Source organism: Phyllostomus hastatus, unplaced genomic scaffold (assembly GCF_019186645.2).
Source record: "Phyllostomus hastatus isolate PE091 unplaced genomic scaffold, TTU_PhHast_1.1 phas_contig_283, whole genome shotgun sequence".
NCBI lineage: Eukaryota > Metazoa > Chordata > Mammalia > Chiroptera > Phyllostomidae > Phyllostomus > Phyllostomus hastatus.
The window spans coordinates 463,252-477,962 of NW_025333833.1; the positions used below are offsets into that span (position 1 = coordinate 463,252).

A 14,711-nucleotide genomic window follows, 5' to 3' on the forward strand; every position below is an offset into this window, starting at 1 on the left:
CCAGCGTTGCTCTCCACACGGGGGCGGCAAGGGCCTGGCTTTCTGGGGGGGTGTTCTTGGGGGTGGTGGACGGGAGGAGATTCCCCATGCCCCAAGGGGTCAGGAGGCTGCTGCGGAGGCCGCGCAGTCTGTGCTCGGGGAGTGACAGAGGAGTGGGCCCGTGCTGGCTTCCCTTCCTCTGTGTCTGCAGGTTCTCGTCACCCACGGAGGGCGGGGAGGGAAATGGGGGTGGGGCTTTCGGGGGGGTGCGTGCGGCTCGCACGTGCCGTGCCTCCAGTGCTGGTGGCTCCAGGGCGGCAGCCCGGCAGCGGCTGGGTGTGCATGGCTGCGGAAAACGGTCAGTGCAGGGCCTGAGCCACAGACCTCAGGTCCGAGTGCCGTGCCGTGACGCCTGGTCCCCCGGGGGTTTCTGGCCGGGGTTGGGGGCGGGGTCCAGCAGCCTGGGAAGCAGAGGTCGTGTCCGTTAGGCCTCGGAAAACCTCCCTTAATCCTGTCTCTTCACTTGGGGCGAGACTTTTAAAACCTGTTCTGAAACAGCCAGTAGCACGTTTTGAACAAGGGTTTGAAGACAGCCGTGCAGACGGTCTGTCCTGGTCGGGTGGGACTTGGGGACCGGGGCGTTCTGACCGGCCGCCCCCACCCCCCACCCCAGGTTGCCGTGCTCCGGAGGCAGCAGCGGATGATCAAGAACCGGGAGTCGGCCTGCCAGTCCCGCAAGAAGAAGAAGGAGTACCTGCTGGGGCTGGAGGCCCGGCTGCGGGCCGCCTTGTCCGAGAACGAGAAGCTGAGGAAGGAGAACGGGTCGCTGAAGCGGCAGCTGGACCAGGCGGTGCTGGAGGTGCGTGCCGGCGGGCGGGCGGGCGGGCGCGGGGCCGCCGCCCCTCCTTTCTGAGACGTCCGCAGGGGAGTCTGTGACCTAGCAGAGTGAGGAGGGGCCGGGAGCACTGCATGTCCGCGGGTGGAGGGGGGGCAGAGCCCTGGGGGCGCAGCCCCAGGTCGCCGCCCACCCCGAGTCCCCGAGGCTCGGCAGTCCCCCAGGCTTCCCCCCTCGGAAGGGAAGCGCGAACAGCACAGACGCAGGTGCCCCCCTCTCCCGGTCCCACCCGAGCCCGGTTCCGGGGTTCGCACCGTGCCGTGCCGCTCCCAGGCTGGCGCACGCCTGTCCCGCCCGCACAGCGCGGTGCTCTCGGCCCCGAGCAGCTGCCCGGGGCCCGGGGTGGCCTCTGCCTCTGCAGGAGGGGCAGGCTTCTCGCTGTCCCGGTGCCCAGGGCCCAGCTGCCCGAGGGAGCAGCCCCGTGTCACTGACCCCAGCGGCCGAGGAGACCGGACGGGCTGCGGGAGCGTCTCCGGGTGCCGGGTGTCAGGTGGAGGGAGTGGGAAGGCCCTGCTCTGGTCTCCGGGGAGCAGCGTTGGCTGGCCTCTGAGCTTTGCTTGTGGCGTGAGCACTCACAGAACCGGTGGGGTGAACACCCTCCCCTAGGGGCTGCTTTGCGGGGATGGGTGTCGTCTGACTGTGTCTCACGGCTCCTTTGCAGAACCAGAGGCTGAAAGTGCCCAGCCCGAAGCGCAGAGCCGTCTGCGTGATGGTGCTGCTGGCCCTCGTGCTCCTGAACTGCGGGCCCTTCAGGTGAGTGTGGGGCCGCGCGTCTCCTTTCCGTGTGCGCCTCGCTGCGTCGCCCTCCTCTCCCAAGGGGGGGGGGGGCGGGCCGCGTCCCCGGCAGGCTCTGGGCCAGCTCCTCTGCGGTTTTCTCAGAAGATGGCGGTGCGGGAGAGGCAATCACAGGGGCGCGGCGCTGAGCCGGGGCCTGGGACCGGTTGGAAACAAGAGTCCCTTCCCTCGGCCCTGAGTCCCCTCGGCCCTGAGCCCGTCGGCCCGTCGTCCCCCAGAGAGCGCTCTCGCTCCTACCCTGAGACGTGCCCCCTCCAGCCCGGCCCCAGCCCTTTTCCGGTCGGTCGCCAGGCACGCCGCGCCGTGCGAGGTCACCGCTGGCTGCGGCTGCAAGTCCCTGCACAGCTCAGACGTGGAGTTCACGCTGCCAGCTGTTGGGGCCTGCGTTCAGCCAGACTTTGAAACGAAATCCAGTTCAAGTTCTTGGCCAGCAGCGCCCTCCGCGTTTGTCAAAGTGACGTACAAGCTGGAGAAATGCAGGACGCCTCAGCGCCTGGTGCTGCCGGCCCGGGGCACGTGGGGGGTGGGGGGGCCACAGAGGCACTTTGTTTGCGTTCTGTGCAGGTGCGGGGCCCCTTCCCCCCAGCCTCTGTGGGCGTCACCTTCGGCATAAAAAAAGGGCCGCGCTCTGTCCCGCGCAGAGCTGGTGGGCTCCGCGGGCCCGGACTTCGGGTGGGCGCGTGCTGGGGGCTCGTGGGTGTCCTCGCCGCCCCCCTGCTGTGCCACCCCGCCTGCTCCTCCCCCGATGGGTTGTTAGGACGAAGGCGAAGGCAGTGGAAGAGAGACCTCTGCCCACTTCCTCCTCGACCTTGAGAGGTCACGATGTCGCTGCCGGAGACGAGAGGGGATCCGCGGGAACTCCTGCTGCCCCCCTCTCGGGAGGGGGTCGCTGAGAGACGTGAGAAGGGGCCCGGGCTCCCTGGGGAGCCCCCCCAACACCTGCCCCGTCCCCATGGGAGAGCGCCACCCCACTCCTGGCTTGGAGTCGGTCGTCCTAAGATGACGGTCTGGGTTTTTCCCCAGCACGAGTTCGCCAGCTTGTGGTTGAGAGGGGATACGGGGGGTGCTCCCTGCGGGCGGGTGGGCACTGCCTTGGGCCGCAGCAGAGGTCTCTGGGCCCGTCCATGCCAGCGAGGACCAGCAGGGCGAACAGGACGCCCCGGGGAGGGGGGGCGGGGGTGGGGGGGTGTGGGAAGAGTGCCCCCCAGACCGGGGAAAGTGAAGGGCAGGGTGGCCCAGCCCTCAGGAGGGAGCAGGTCCGGGAGAGGTGGGAGGTGCGGCCAGGGGCTCAGACGCCGGAGCTGGGGAGGACCGAAGCGCAGCGCCCCCTGCAGGCGCGGGCTCAGCGGTGGTAGTGCTGCGGCCGTCTGACCTGGGTCGCGAGGTGGAGCGTGTGCCTGGCTCTGCCGCAGCCTGCCTGGCCGCCTCTGGGGCACATGGACCTGTTGAACCTTTGAAGGTCCCTGTGAAATATATATTTTTTCTCCCTTATTTTACACGTAAGGAATTGGGGGTGGGGGGAGGCTCCGAGCCACACCTGCTGGTCCCCTGGCTCAGACTCTGGGCTTTTCCCCTCTGGTGTGTGTGGGTCCAAAGGTCAGCATCTCTGGGGTTCAGAGGTCGGGTGTGGCTCTCAGGTGGACAGCAGCAGCTGCGTGGGGCGGCCTTGGGGAGGAGAACGGGGGAGCCCACCTGCGGCGGAGGCAGCTCGCCCCTCCAGTTGCCCTGTTTGCGCCACAGGAGAGCAGGTGCGCGGAGGAAGGGTTGATTCGGAGAGGTGCCGTTTGTCGCTCAGCCCCTTGGTGTGGAAACTGGGTGTCTGAAATCTTATCTCAAGGATTAAGTAGCTTCGTAAATAATCTAAAACAGTTGTTGGCTTTTAGGATTTCATAAATGAAAAAGTGAAGTGACAGTTCTTATAGTGCTTTTCCAGGCCTTTGGGGAAATTGAAATTAGTTGTGTTTTATTACTCTGTGCTTTCCGGGCCTGTTGGCGGATAACACGAGCGAGTTTATTGGGGTGAGAGTTAGTTTGTAGCGGGACACTGTCGAGACTCTCGTAGCAAGGAGTGGAGAGTAGGATGTTTCTGATACCTGAGACATAGCAACTACCATTTTCTTAATATCTTCTAGTTTGTTTTAAAATACTGAGTCGATGCCCTGGCTGGTGTGGCTCAGTGGACTGAGCACCGCCCTGCGAGCCAAAGGGTCACCGGTCACGTAACTATATCGACCGAGTGACCGTTCGAAGAAAGGCTCTTCAGGAACCTCCGAGTGCTAATAATTCTGAACTGACTTAGTTCATTAATCATCTGTGTACCATGCAGGTGGCCACTCTTGATTGTACCTCTCTTCAGGTTTGGGCAAACTGCTGGGCTCCGGAGACTGGCTCCTTCCGAGCCACAGGTCCTCCCCGGCCCCCTCCCTCCCTCCCTCCCTTTCTCCCTCCCTCCCTCAGGGCAGGACGGGTCTCCCTTCCCCAGTGCCGCCTGCAGTGACCGCCCGCGCAGGTGTGGGTCCCAGGCATGGGCGGGAGGCGAGGCACGCACACAGAGCGCTCTGGCGAGCCGGGTTTCTCAGCCCGGGATTGGCGGGCTGGTGTGTGGGAGGGTTAAATAGCTGCTGCAGTGCTCAGTGTGTGTGTGCACGGGTGCACAGCACATACGTGCATCATGTGTGTGTCTCTGCCTCCCAGCCCTTGGGCCCATCAAGAGAACACGTGTAGACACGTGAAGGTGTTATGGGAAGAGTGGACAGAAAGAGGTAAAAGTAAAGAGGAAACTCTTACAGGGGATGAAAAGGGAAGAATCGGACACAGTGAGACCCCTGTTGCTCTGTCTGGTAGCCTGCCTGCCGGGACCGGAAAGCCTAATGTCTGGGCTGTTGACACGAGCGGCTCCCACTGCACCTGCAGTGTCTCCTCACCAGAGAGCTGCCCGTCCTGGTCGTCGCCCGAGCGTGTTCGCGTGCCTGCTCCGCTCACCCCTCACGCGCACGCTGACGTGGAAAACCACGTCCTTCAAACAGCGCGCCGGTGAGGCGCCCTCGCACTGACACACCTTGTTTGCAGGACTGCTTTCCCGTGTCGAGGGCGCCAGGCCGGGGGCTTGCGTGCACGAGCGTGTTTTTCGGGCCGTGTGCGTGGCCCCACGCGGGAGCTCTGGTGTGCCTGTGCGTGCCGCCGCGTGTGCGCCGTGCTGCGCCCTCACTCCTCGTTCTGCGTCTGTGACCCGCAGCGCGCCGGAGCCGGATTCCCGGAGAGCGGGCCCCGGCGCGAGCCCTGCGAGCCAAAGGAGGCGTCTTCTCGGGTTTTCTGCCAAGGAGGCGCAAGACACACCCGACGGCGGCGGCCTCCGGAAGGACAGCTACAGGTGAGCGGGGCTGTGCCGAGCTGGAGCCCGGAAGCTGACGCGGCTCCCGCGGCACCGCTCGCGTCTCAGCGGCGCGGACGGTGCGGCCGGGGAGCGGACGGTGCGGGCGGGCTGTGCCTTCTCCTGTTGCGGTCGGGTCAGGGTCGCAGTGCTTTCTGAAAGCTCCTCCTGTGTAGGACGCTTGTGCAGGTGCGGCTCTAACTCCGTGTCCCTGCATTAGCGTTCGTCTGGAAACACACACGATGCGCGCACACCGCAGTGTGTGTGGCGTCTGCACCGCGGTGGTCTGATCTGCCTGTGTGTACGCACGTGAGGCAGGCAGCGTCTGCGGCTCCTCCCCGGCGCTGGGCGAGCGGGCGGAGTGGTGCGGGCGAGCCTCTTTGCCGCCAGCGGGCCGTCCGTGCTTGCCGCTGGTGCTCCTTGACCCCTCCTCCTCCCTCGGTGCAGCCCGACGCTGTCTTGACACGTTTTCACGCTGCCTGTCTAGAGCAGAAGACGCAGTCTGTGCAGGTGGGAGTTCCCTGTTGTGTTCACTGGAAGTCGGCCACTCGGTGGCGTTCGTGGGCATCTTCAGAGCGGCGCCCTTTCTGACGGACATTTCCCCGTGTGGCTCGGGGGGTTCACCGGAGCCCCATGGAGCGCAGCCCTCGGCAGCGAGGCAGAGGGAGGTCAGGGGCCGCCGCGGCGCAGGGTGACGCGTGAGTGTCACTGAGGGCGGGATCCCCCTCATCGTGAAGTGTCACAGGGCAGGGGGAGCTGCCCTGCTGCGTGTCCCCATCACACCCACACCCCAGCGCGCGGTCCGGGCCTCGGGGCCGCGGGCCGCAGGGAGTGCGCGTTTTCCAGGACGCGGCGCTGTGCGGCACTGTGCGGTGTGGGGCAGGGGTCCCTGCGGTGCGTGGGCGTGACTGACCCTGGGGTGTCGGATGGCGTGGCACCTCCTGACTTCTGGAAGCTGAGCTGACTGCTCACTTCGTGGTGTCCCTGCCCCTCTCTGGGGTTTGACAGTATCTGTAGCTTTGCCAAGTTATTTGTTCAAGTTCGCCATCCCCAGCCTGGGACCCTGAGTTCCGTTGTCTGTGTGAGATCCTTCCAAAGTGACGCTTTAAACGTAGCAGGGTTTCCGTTTATGGAGTTGAGGGTGTGCCCCTGCCGTACACACAGTCACTGACCCGACACGGCATGTCACAGCTCAGGTGGCCTGCACAGGGACTCTCGGAGAGCACGTGCTCTGGTCGTCCTGGCTGAGCCTCAGGTCTGGGCGGCCTCCTGGCTGTCACTCACCAGCTCCCACAGTAGGGCGTGAAGTGCAGGCCATCTCTCCGTCCCCACCCCGAGTCCCCCATGACCACGTACCACGTGGGCTGGGGGTCTCCGTAACAGTGGGGGAGGTGGTAGGTTCTTGGCTACATACAAGTCTCTTGAAGTCTCTAAGATTATTGTTAAGTAACTTTAAGTTGCTATTTAATAACAGAGATTTAAGGAAGTATCAGTCTAGTAAGTCGCTGTCTTGCCTCCATCGTTATGATACTGAGTAAGATACCAAAGTTTGCAAAACGTTTGAAATACGGATTTGTTTCCAGTGAAACTTTAGGTGATTTATTTTTCCTCTGCCATGACACTGGCAGTAATTCTTTTAATGCAGCTCGTATTATGTTTCATTTTTTAGGAGAGCTGTGAGGCCTGGTTCAAATTAAGAAGGAGATTCCAGTCCTGTAATTTATGATAAGTACCGTATTTACTGTCCTTCCATAGTTAACTGCATCTGTTTTGGTGTCCGAACTGTGTGGGGCAGAATCAGAGGACGGTGAGTCTCGTCACCCACACGGGGACACCTTGGAGAAGGAAAGGTGGTGCGTGTCATCGCTTCGGCCGGCTGCCGGGCTCCGATCAGGACCGCCCGTAAGCGAGAGGGGACGGGCACCCCCGGAAGGCCCCAGCTAGCCCGGCCTGCGCCCTGCAGTTCCCCCCAGGGTGGCCCTGGGCTCTGCTGTCGGGTGTGCCCAGGTCCTGACCCGCGTGGGCTGCGGGCCTGACGGTCTCCGGACGGACGCTGACCGAGACGCCCCTTTCTTTCCCCTCGGCTCCGCCCGGCCTCTCCTCTCCTGGTATTCCTTCCCTCGGACTTCTCTCTCTGTTCCAGAGAGCGTTTCTGGCTGGTAGAACAAAACCAGCCAGCACAGATGTGCAGAAATCGTTACTAGCCTCTATCACATGGAGAGAGAATCAGCGACCAGAAACGCATTTTCAGAAGCGGTTCTGGACCTGCCTGGTGGTGGGCGCCAGCGTTTGTGTCTGGGCAGCATGCAGCCCCGGTGTCTGAAGTCATGCGTCGGGGGCTGGCCTGCGTTCTCGGGCTTCAGGGCGGCGGGCGGCCAGTCCTGGGCCCAGAGTCCACCGGTGCAAGACGAGGCGACTCTCTCCTTCCATCTCAGCGCTGATGTGGGGCCGCCTGCGTGCGCGCAGCCGGGACCTGTGCAGACCACGGTCCGCTCTGTCCCCAGTGCTTCTCCCGGGCGGGCGGGGCTGGGCTGTGGGGAAGGTGTGGGCGTTTCCTCACTTGGGGGTGGGGCACGCGGGCGGTCTCACACCTCCGGTCACTTTCCCTCCACCAGGTGACCTTTGTCGATGGGGGGCGGTGGCGTCAGCGTTGACAAACGCGGTGGAAACTGGTCTTCGTCTCCCTCGCTCCCCCCTGGCCCTCGGCTGTGGTCCGTCCTTCCTGGGAACTTGCTGCCTTCGCTGCGGGTTTGGGCCTGCTGCCCCCCCACCCCAGGGGCTCCCGCTCGCTCGGCCTGTGCCCCCAGGTCCCCCGGTCTGGAGCCGGAGCACCGGCGTCCTTTCTGCCCCAGGGGCCGAGGCTGCATCTCTGCGTACCGTCTGTGTCTGTCCGTCTGTCCATCTGTCCGACGCCTCATGGTCTCTCTGCAGGAAACCACGGGAAGTGACGTTTGTGCTCTGCGGTCTGTGCGTTGCTTCGGTCTTACAGCGGGTGCTCCTCCTCATGCTTCTGCGCCCGTGAAAAGGGAATACGGGTGCTGACCTTTTCACAGCAGAGTCCTCGGGAGCTCGGGCGCAGGGAGACACGTCTGTGCACGTCTGTTTCAGGTACCACCACGCCGTCTCCGATGACAAGGCCCTGATGGTGCTGAGCGAGGAGCCCGTGCTGTACCTGCCGCCCCCTCCGTGCCGGCCCCTGATCAACACCACGGAGTCCCTCAGGTGCGTGTCGCCGAGCGGGCTGGGGGGGCCGGGTGCCGAGGGGCTGAGCCACCACTCGTCACGGCCCCCGTCTGCCTCAGAGGCATGGTGCCTCCGTTCCTGTGGGGGTGGGGGTGCGGCCCCAGACGTCCCCCCGAAAACCGCAGAGGGATGTTCACGTGGAAGTTCGGGGTGTGCGTCGGGCGGGCGGGCGGTGACACCGAGGTGCCAGGGAGGCGGTCACTGGAATACGCGTGACCCCGGAGACACTTCCCACGGGCGCGCCTCTTCTGGCCTGCTTCTCCCTGGGACGTCTCTGTGATTTCGGACCCCGTCCTCGCACCTCAGAGCCCACTTCGTGTCTCGTGGTTGACAGCAACTGCGGCTACGTGGACGCAGTCACCGCAGCTTCGCAGCTGCTCCAGGGAGTGGGGGAAGTAAAGGGCCTTTTGGTAGAGCTCGGCTATTAAAATTTCTGGTGGAAAACTGGAAAACTCGGATTATGGTGCCTTGAAATCTCTATTTCCTCCCGAGCATTTGAGTTCGCTCTTTCCCTTCCCACAAAAGAGGCGATTTTCAAAGGTGGTGACGCACCTGTCGTTGTCGGACACCCTGTGGCCATCTCCCCTGCCCATCTGGACGCGGGCATGCGGCCCAGGGCAGAGGCAGGAGACACTTTCCTGTGGAAACACCTTTGCATCTCGTGTTTCCACCTGGCAGGTGCTCAGGTGCGGTTTTCTTTGCGCCTTGCCCTGGAGGTTGAGGAGGCCACTTCATGACAGTTGACGGCCGGTGAAAAGCAGCTTAGCTGCGTCTGCCCTTTCTCCAGGCGGCAGCAGCAGTGAGCCCCCGGGCACTTGGAGTGCCCTCCGGAGCCTGTGGGGTGTGGTCAGACTTGTCTCTGGCCTTCACCCCTGTGCCACGCGCACACTTACCGGAGCTGCCTTGCAGGCTGAACCACGAGCTGCGGTGGTGGGTGCACAGACACGAGGTGCAGAGGACCAAGTCGAGGAGGACAACGACCCATCAGCCCAAAGCCCACGTTCTCCAGGTAAGTCTGCGCGCGCCCTCTGGCGGCAGTTGAGCATGCTGGCTCCGTGGGGGGGCCGCCCCCGACGGTCCCTGCCCCCCTGCCCGGGGCCACTGGTGTGGGGCTGGACCGCGCACCCCGGGTTCCTTGCAGAGCCACCGCTGTTTCCTGCTCTCGTCCGCAGACCCACTGTCACGACTCCCACATCGAATGTTTTTTGTGGCAAACACGGTGTGATGAGTAGTGCAGTAACACCGGTTGTGTTCTTTGTTCTTGGGGCTTTTCAGAAAGAGAGTGGTGACACAGAGGGCAGGTGGGGAGGGAAGGCCCCTCTCTGGAGACTGTCCTTGGGCTTGGGGAGCCCTGCGGGTGGACGCCGGCTCTCGTGTGGACCCGGAGTTGGGTGCCGCTTGCTGCAGAGCACCACACATTGTCCCTGCGTCGCTCGTCGGGGGTCTGTCGCTCCTCTGAGGCGCAGACCCGGGAGCACAGTGCCGGGGGTGGCCGGGTCCCGCCCGCACGGAGCCGGCTGTCCGGTGGGGGCCGTGCCGCCGTGTGTGAGCCCCGAGGCTCCCTCAAGGCCAGGCGCTCGGGGCGAAGCCGGAGGCCTGTGTGAGCTCTGACGCTACTGTCTGCCTCGCGGTCTTGCCGACCGCGGCCTTGGCTGAGTCCTTGTGGCTACGACTGCCCAAGCTCACGGCTGGTTTTTCAGCTTCTCTGTTAAGGGGTGTGGATTCTGGGTAGGCCAGCGGCGTCTCCAGCTTCTCTCTGCCTGCCGTCGCCGTCGGCCAGTGCTTTGCAGCCTGCTGTTTTCCGGGTCCAGGGACTGCGACCCCGGGGGCGGGGGGTGGGGTTGGGCACGAAGGTTTTTGTGCCGCCTCGGCAAACAGCAGGGTCAGGCTTCATGATGGACCTTCCACACTTCAGGAACTTTCCATCGGGAAACTGATTGTTTTAGGCAAGGGTAAATTGTTATCTTTCCAACAATGCTTTTATGACTTGGCCCTAAAACTTGGAATACCTGAACTAAGCTTTGGGGATCTTAAACCAGAAACTTGATGGGAAGGGTCTCAGATGCCTCGGTCCCTCTGAGGCGCCTCTGCGCCCCGACTGCGGCCGGAGGAGCCCCGTCTCTGGGCTGGTGCCGCGCTGCGCACACGCAGTGCGTGAGGCTGGGCGGGAGGGACGCTGCGCGGCCACCTCGGTGGGAGCTCGGTGCCTGTGGCTGCAGAGCCGGTCGGTGAGGGCAGCCTTCGCGCGCTTCCGTCTGCCGCACCCGCTGCTGTTCTCTTCCAGGGCGCACTGCCGCAGGGCCCGCCGTCGCAGCTCCTGGCCGTCCAGTACACGGAGACCCCCAGCGCCAGGTGAGTGGGCGGGCACTCTGTCCAGGTGGGGGCCGTCCTCGCTGCCCCTGGGCTCTGTGTGCGGGAGTCCACCTGCTTGTGGGGACGTGTTTGCAACCCAGTGCAGCCAAGTGCTCTCGTGCCTGCCCTCCGGCGTGCGACCCAGGGCCAGCAGGGCCAGCAGGGCCAGCAGGGCCGCGCCCGCCCTGCCTCCTGGCGCAGGTGTCCTCTGCAGGGGTGGCAGGGCCGTGTTTTCCACACTTCTGTGCGTTTTGCTGGCAGTTGCCCTGGTCCGCGTGTGCTGGAGTGCGAGCCGTGTCTCGGGGGCTTCAGCCTGGCCCGAGCCACCGTGGGGCCTGTGGCCGGGAGAGACACGCCCGCGTTCCTGACGGTGTCTCAGGGAAGCAAGCTGCACGCTGATTGTGGGTGAGAACGCGGCAGCCGGGAGCCGGCAGGGACCTCAGCCCCCTCCTCCCGAGGAGAGCGGGGTTCAGCGTGCGCACGGAGCGTGGACGCCCTGGAGAGTCTCGGGCCGCGTGTTCAGATTCACCGTCAGGCGTGGCCCCGGAGCACACGGCGTGATCTCAGAGGGAGCTGTCACGGCTCACGCAGACTTTCCTCTGGGCCGCTCTTTTCTCCTCTTAAGTGAATAGAAATTGGAAAACTAAAGGTTCGTGGAAACTGAGAAAGAACATGATGTCAGAGGAGAAAAGTAAGCTGTGTTTGGCAAGAATAAGCATTCGTTCTTTACGTGTCCCTTAACCCGTGGTGTCGGGGCCGCTGCGGCACTTCCCACGTCTGACCAGCGGTTGCCGGGAGATGCCCGTGGGCGGGGCCCCGCAGGTGCTTCCCGTCCCATCTCACCCGGACCCGGAGTGGCCCCGACAGGCTCTCCCCGCGGATGCCCTTGGGGACGAGGACAGGCACTCAGAGCCAGGCTGCTGTGTTCGGGACCCTGAGCTCCCTGCACCCCCTGCACCCCCGCAGCCTTAGAGGCGGGGCGGCGCAGGGCCAACCGCAGTGGGCGGCGCTGTCCTCAGACTCTGTTCTCGCTGCCAGAAATGGGCAGTCGTGCTGGCCGTGGCTCTTCTGTGGTCTCAGTGACGCCCGTGGCTGTCGGGGGCGTTGCAGCCGCGAGGCAGGAACGGAGTTCTAGCTCAGCCCACGGAATCTCACAGATCCCCTGACCTCTCGGGCTTCTCAAAGTGTTGCTGTAAACCCTGCTGAGATGCTGCTAATGTTTTGGTTGAGAGTCTTACAGCTCAGACGTGGGCTCGGAGGGGCGTGTCCCCGAGGGCACGTGGCGCTCCGTGGGGGAACACTGCCTCCTCCTCCTTCTCCCGCAGGAGGGCGGGGAGCGAGCTCCAGGTGTACCGCGCCTCCCCCCAGAGCCACCAGGACTTCTTCGACGCCATCCGCAGGAGGGGGGACACCTTCTACGTCGTGTCGTTTCGCAGGGTGAGTGCGCTGTGAAGGGGGGGGGACGCCTTTCCGGGAGCCCGCGCGGCCCCTGCCACGGGGCAGAGCCCCGGGGGGCGGCTGGCGTGGACGGGGCTGTGGGGCGAGCGGGGCCGGGCCGGGCCGGCGCCACCCTGAGGGCGCGCCCAGTCCTGGTGCCAGGCGGGGGCTCCGCGCCGACGGAGCGTCGACTCCCTGCTGACGTGTCTGCCGTCCCTATGGCCACGTGGCCGCGCCGTGTGTGCTGCCGGAGGAGAAGTGACGACATACAGGTGTCTGTGGAGGCCTGGGGGTGGCCGTCAGGTGATGAGATGTCGCCGTCGCCGGGCGGGTGCCGGGCGAGCCGTGGGCCGTGAGGGTGGTGGCCGTGGGGCGTCCGCTCTGTGGCCCCGAGACGCCGCCCCCTCCTCTGTGCTTCGGTGACGCCGGCGCCTGCGGGCGCAGGAGGTGGTGGAGGTTCCTCAGCTCACGCAGCGTCCGCGTCCGCACGAGGCTTTTGGATGTCACAAGTGGTGACCAAACGGAGCACACGGCGTGTCGTCTGTCTTCCCTCCGAAGGGAAGACGCACGCTTGTGGGGTGCCCCGCGTGGATGCCTGTGCCGTGTGTTGGACCGGGAACGGGTGAGGGAGGAGCTGGAATCCCTCGGTGGTGTGTGTCCGAGGTTTCCCTTGCTCTGTGGTTGTAAGTGAGCGTGCTCCAGCAGCAGAGCAAGGGGCGCCCTCCCGGTGTCCCGTCACCACCGCCGCTCGGAGACCCTGGGTTCCCTCCTGCGGTGTCAGTGCCGAGGAGCCCAGAGCCTGGGGCCAGAGACGAGGCAGCCCGGCCTGCCCCGCGTTCGCGGTTCTCGGTGACGACACCTCGGGGTCTCCGCCCCGCACACGCCGGGTGGGGCCCTGGGTGCAGCCACGTCCGCAGCAGGGCAGCTGCCCCGTGGGCTGACGAGGCTGAGGGGACAGGAGGGAGGAGAGGAGGGGGCGCAGCAGTGAGGTCCAGCCCCGGGAAGACGGGACGTGGCGGACGAGACGAGGGTGCTGCCCTGTGCGTCGTGGAGTGCGCTCTGCGGGGGTGTTGTAACGCACAGAGAGCTGACCGCCGAGGGGCAGGGTGCCGGCTGTGCCGCCCGGTCCAGACCGGGGTGCATGTCGGAGGCGGCCTCGTGCGCCGCGGGCGCCGTCCGGTCAGGCGGTCTGTGTCCCCGGGGAGGAGCGCCCTCTGTGGGCGAGGACGGTCCTGCCTGGGAAGGGCCATCGTGGCAGGGGAAGGCGGGTGGCATGTTTTCAGTGGGTGCCCCCCCCGTGTCTGCTTGTGTGGAAGTGGCTTCTCGTGCGTGTGCTGCAGAGGGTGCTGCCGGAGGGTGGTGGATGCCACTGCTCCCCTTCTGGTCCTCGTGGAAGCCGTACCCCCCCCGCCGTCGGGGCCCCGGCTGGGCGTCTCCGTTCCCGACCGACCTCCGACCGCAGCCCCGTGCTTCCCGGGGAGCGGAGAGGGAGGGTGGGGCTGTGCGTCCTCAGAACGTGGTCGCTGGAGACGACGTCCTGTGTCCTCCTCATGTTAGCGGTGGGGCAGAGAATGGGTTTTACTACAGAGACCACAGGCTGTGTCACGGGGAAGGAGTCTGTTTCTCAGGCCCCGGGTTGTGCCTCCTGTCCTTGCCGAGATGGAAAGGAAAGGAGTGAGGCTTCCGGGAGTGACCGCCCGCTGACTGTGTCGCTGCTGGACGTGACGGGCCGCTCACCCGGCCGAGGCCCTCACGGCCTGCCTGCTCCTGCAGCTGGCCCCCGTGCCCCCGCCCCCCACAGTGGCACGGCTGCTGCACCCCGAGGTGCGCGCGCCCCTGCCGTCCCTTCCGCTCTCCGGGGAGTTTCGCCCCAGGCGTCCACAGCTTGTCTCCCTGTCGAAGCCTCTTTTTTTCTCCTTCTTGACTGTTTCACCAGGGTTTGGGGCGGGGTGTGGGCAGGTGTGATTCAGTGTAGTGGAACTAATGCAGCAGTAAGAAAAGATAAATAAGTAAAATAAGCCACTCAGAAAAAAAAAGTAATAGTAGAGATGATGATGATGATGATGATGATGTCTTCAGTGATTTAGTAGGTGCCAGCTGCTATCCTAAGCTCTGTGTAAGTGTAAAAAAAAGAAAAGAAAAAATCCGGTTAGGTTTAACAAGTGTGTTTCCCGCAGGAAGGAGTGCGTCACGTTAAAGAAGGCACCACGCGGTTTCGGTGTGTCTCCTCCCCTCTGCCGCCTGCCTTCTCTGCCTCTTCCTCGGTGGTTTCCAACGGGCGGGGGTGGTTGACGCTGACAACGTCCCACTTACCAGCTGTCTTGCGTGGTTTGTGTTTTTGTTATCCTAGGAAATCTTTGCCTAATCCAAGGTCACAAAGATTTTCTCACTTTTTTTCCTGAAATTTGTGCAGCTTGAGGTTTCGCGTGTAGGTCTGTGATTTGTTTTGAGTAGTTTTTGTACCGATGCGGGGACGGATCAGAGTGTACTGGTCGCACGTGGGTGCCCGGGGTCGGCTGGCCGTTAGTTAGTGCCGGTCCTCACCCCGCGGCTTTCCCGGGAAGGACGACGGCAGAGCGGAGTGTTAGGTCTGCACCGCGGCCCGTCGGGCCCTCTGTGTGTGAGCCCGGCTCTCGGGGG

The 14,711-nt window shown here is 64.4% G+C and overlaps 1 protein-coding gene across 2 annotated transcripts in view; it reads left to right on the plus strand.

Moving 5' to 3' along the window:
* ATF6 (activating transcription factor 6) overlaps window positions 1–14,711 on the plus strand; it is a 54,559-nt gene that overhangs the window by 20,274 nt on the left and 19,574 nt on the right. The window contains exons 9-15 of one of the 2 annotated variants that reach the window (XM_045838447.1): window positions 653–838; window positions 1,536–1,627; window positions 4,905–5,039; window positions 8,148–8,261; window positions 9,192–9,291; window positions 10,567–10,634; window positions 11,960–12,071. In XM_045838447.1, the coding sequence (XP_045694403.1) occupies window positions 653–838; window positions 1,536–1,627; window positions 4,905–5,039; window positions 8,148–8,261; window positions 9,192–9,291; window positions 10,567–10,634; window positions 11,960–12,071 (807 nt within the window). The remainder of the gene's footprint in view (window positions 1–652; window positions 839–1,535; window positions 1,628–4,904; window positions 5,040–8,147; window positions 8,262–9,191; window positions 9,292–10,566; window positions 10,635–11,959; window positions 12,072–14,711) is intronic. The other variant, XM_045838448.1, reaches the window with a different exon arrangement.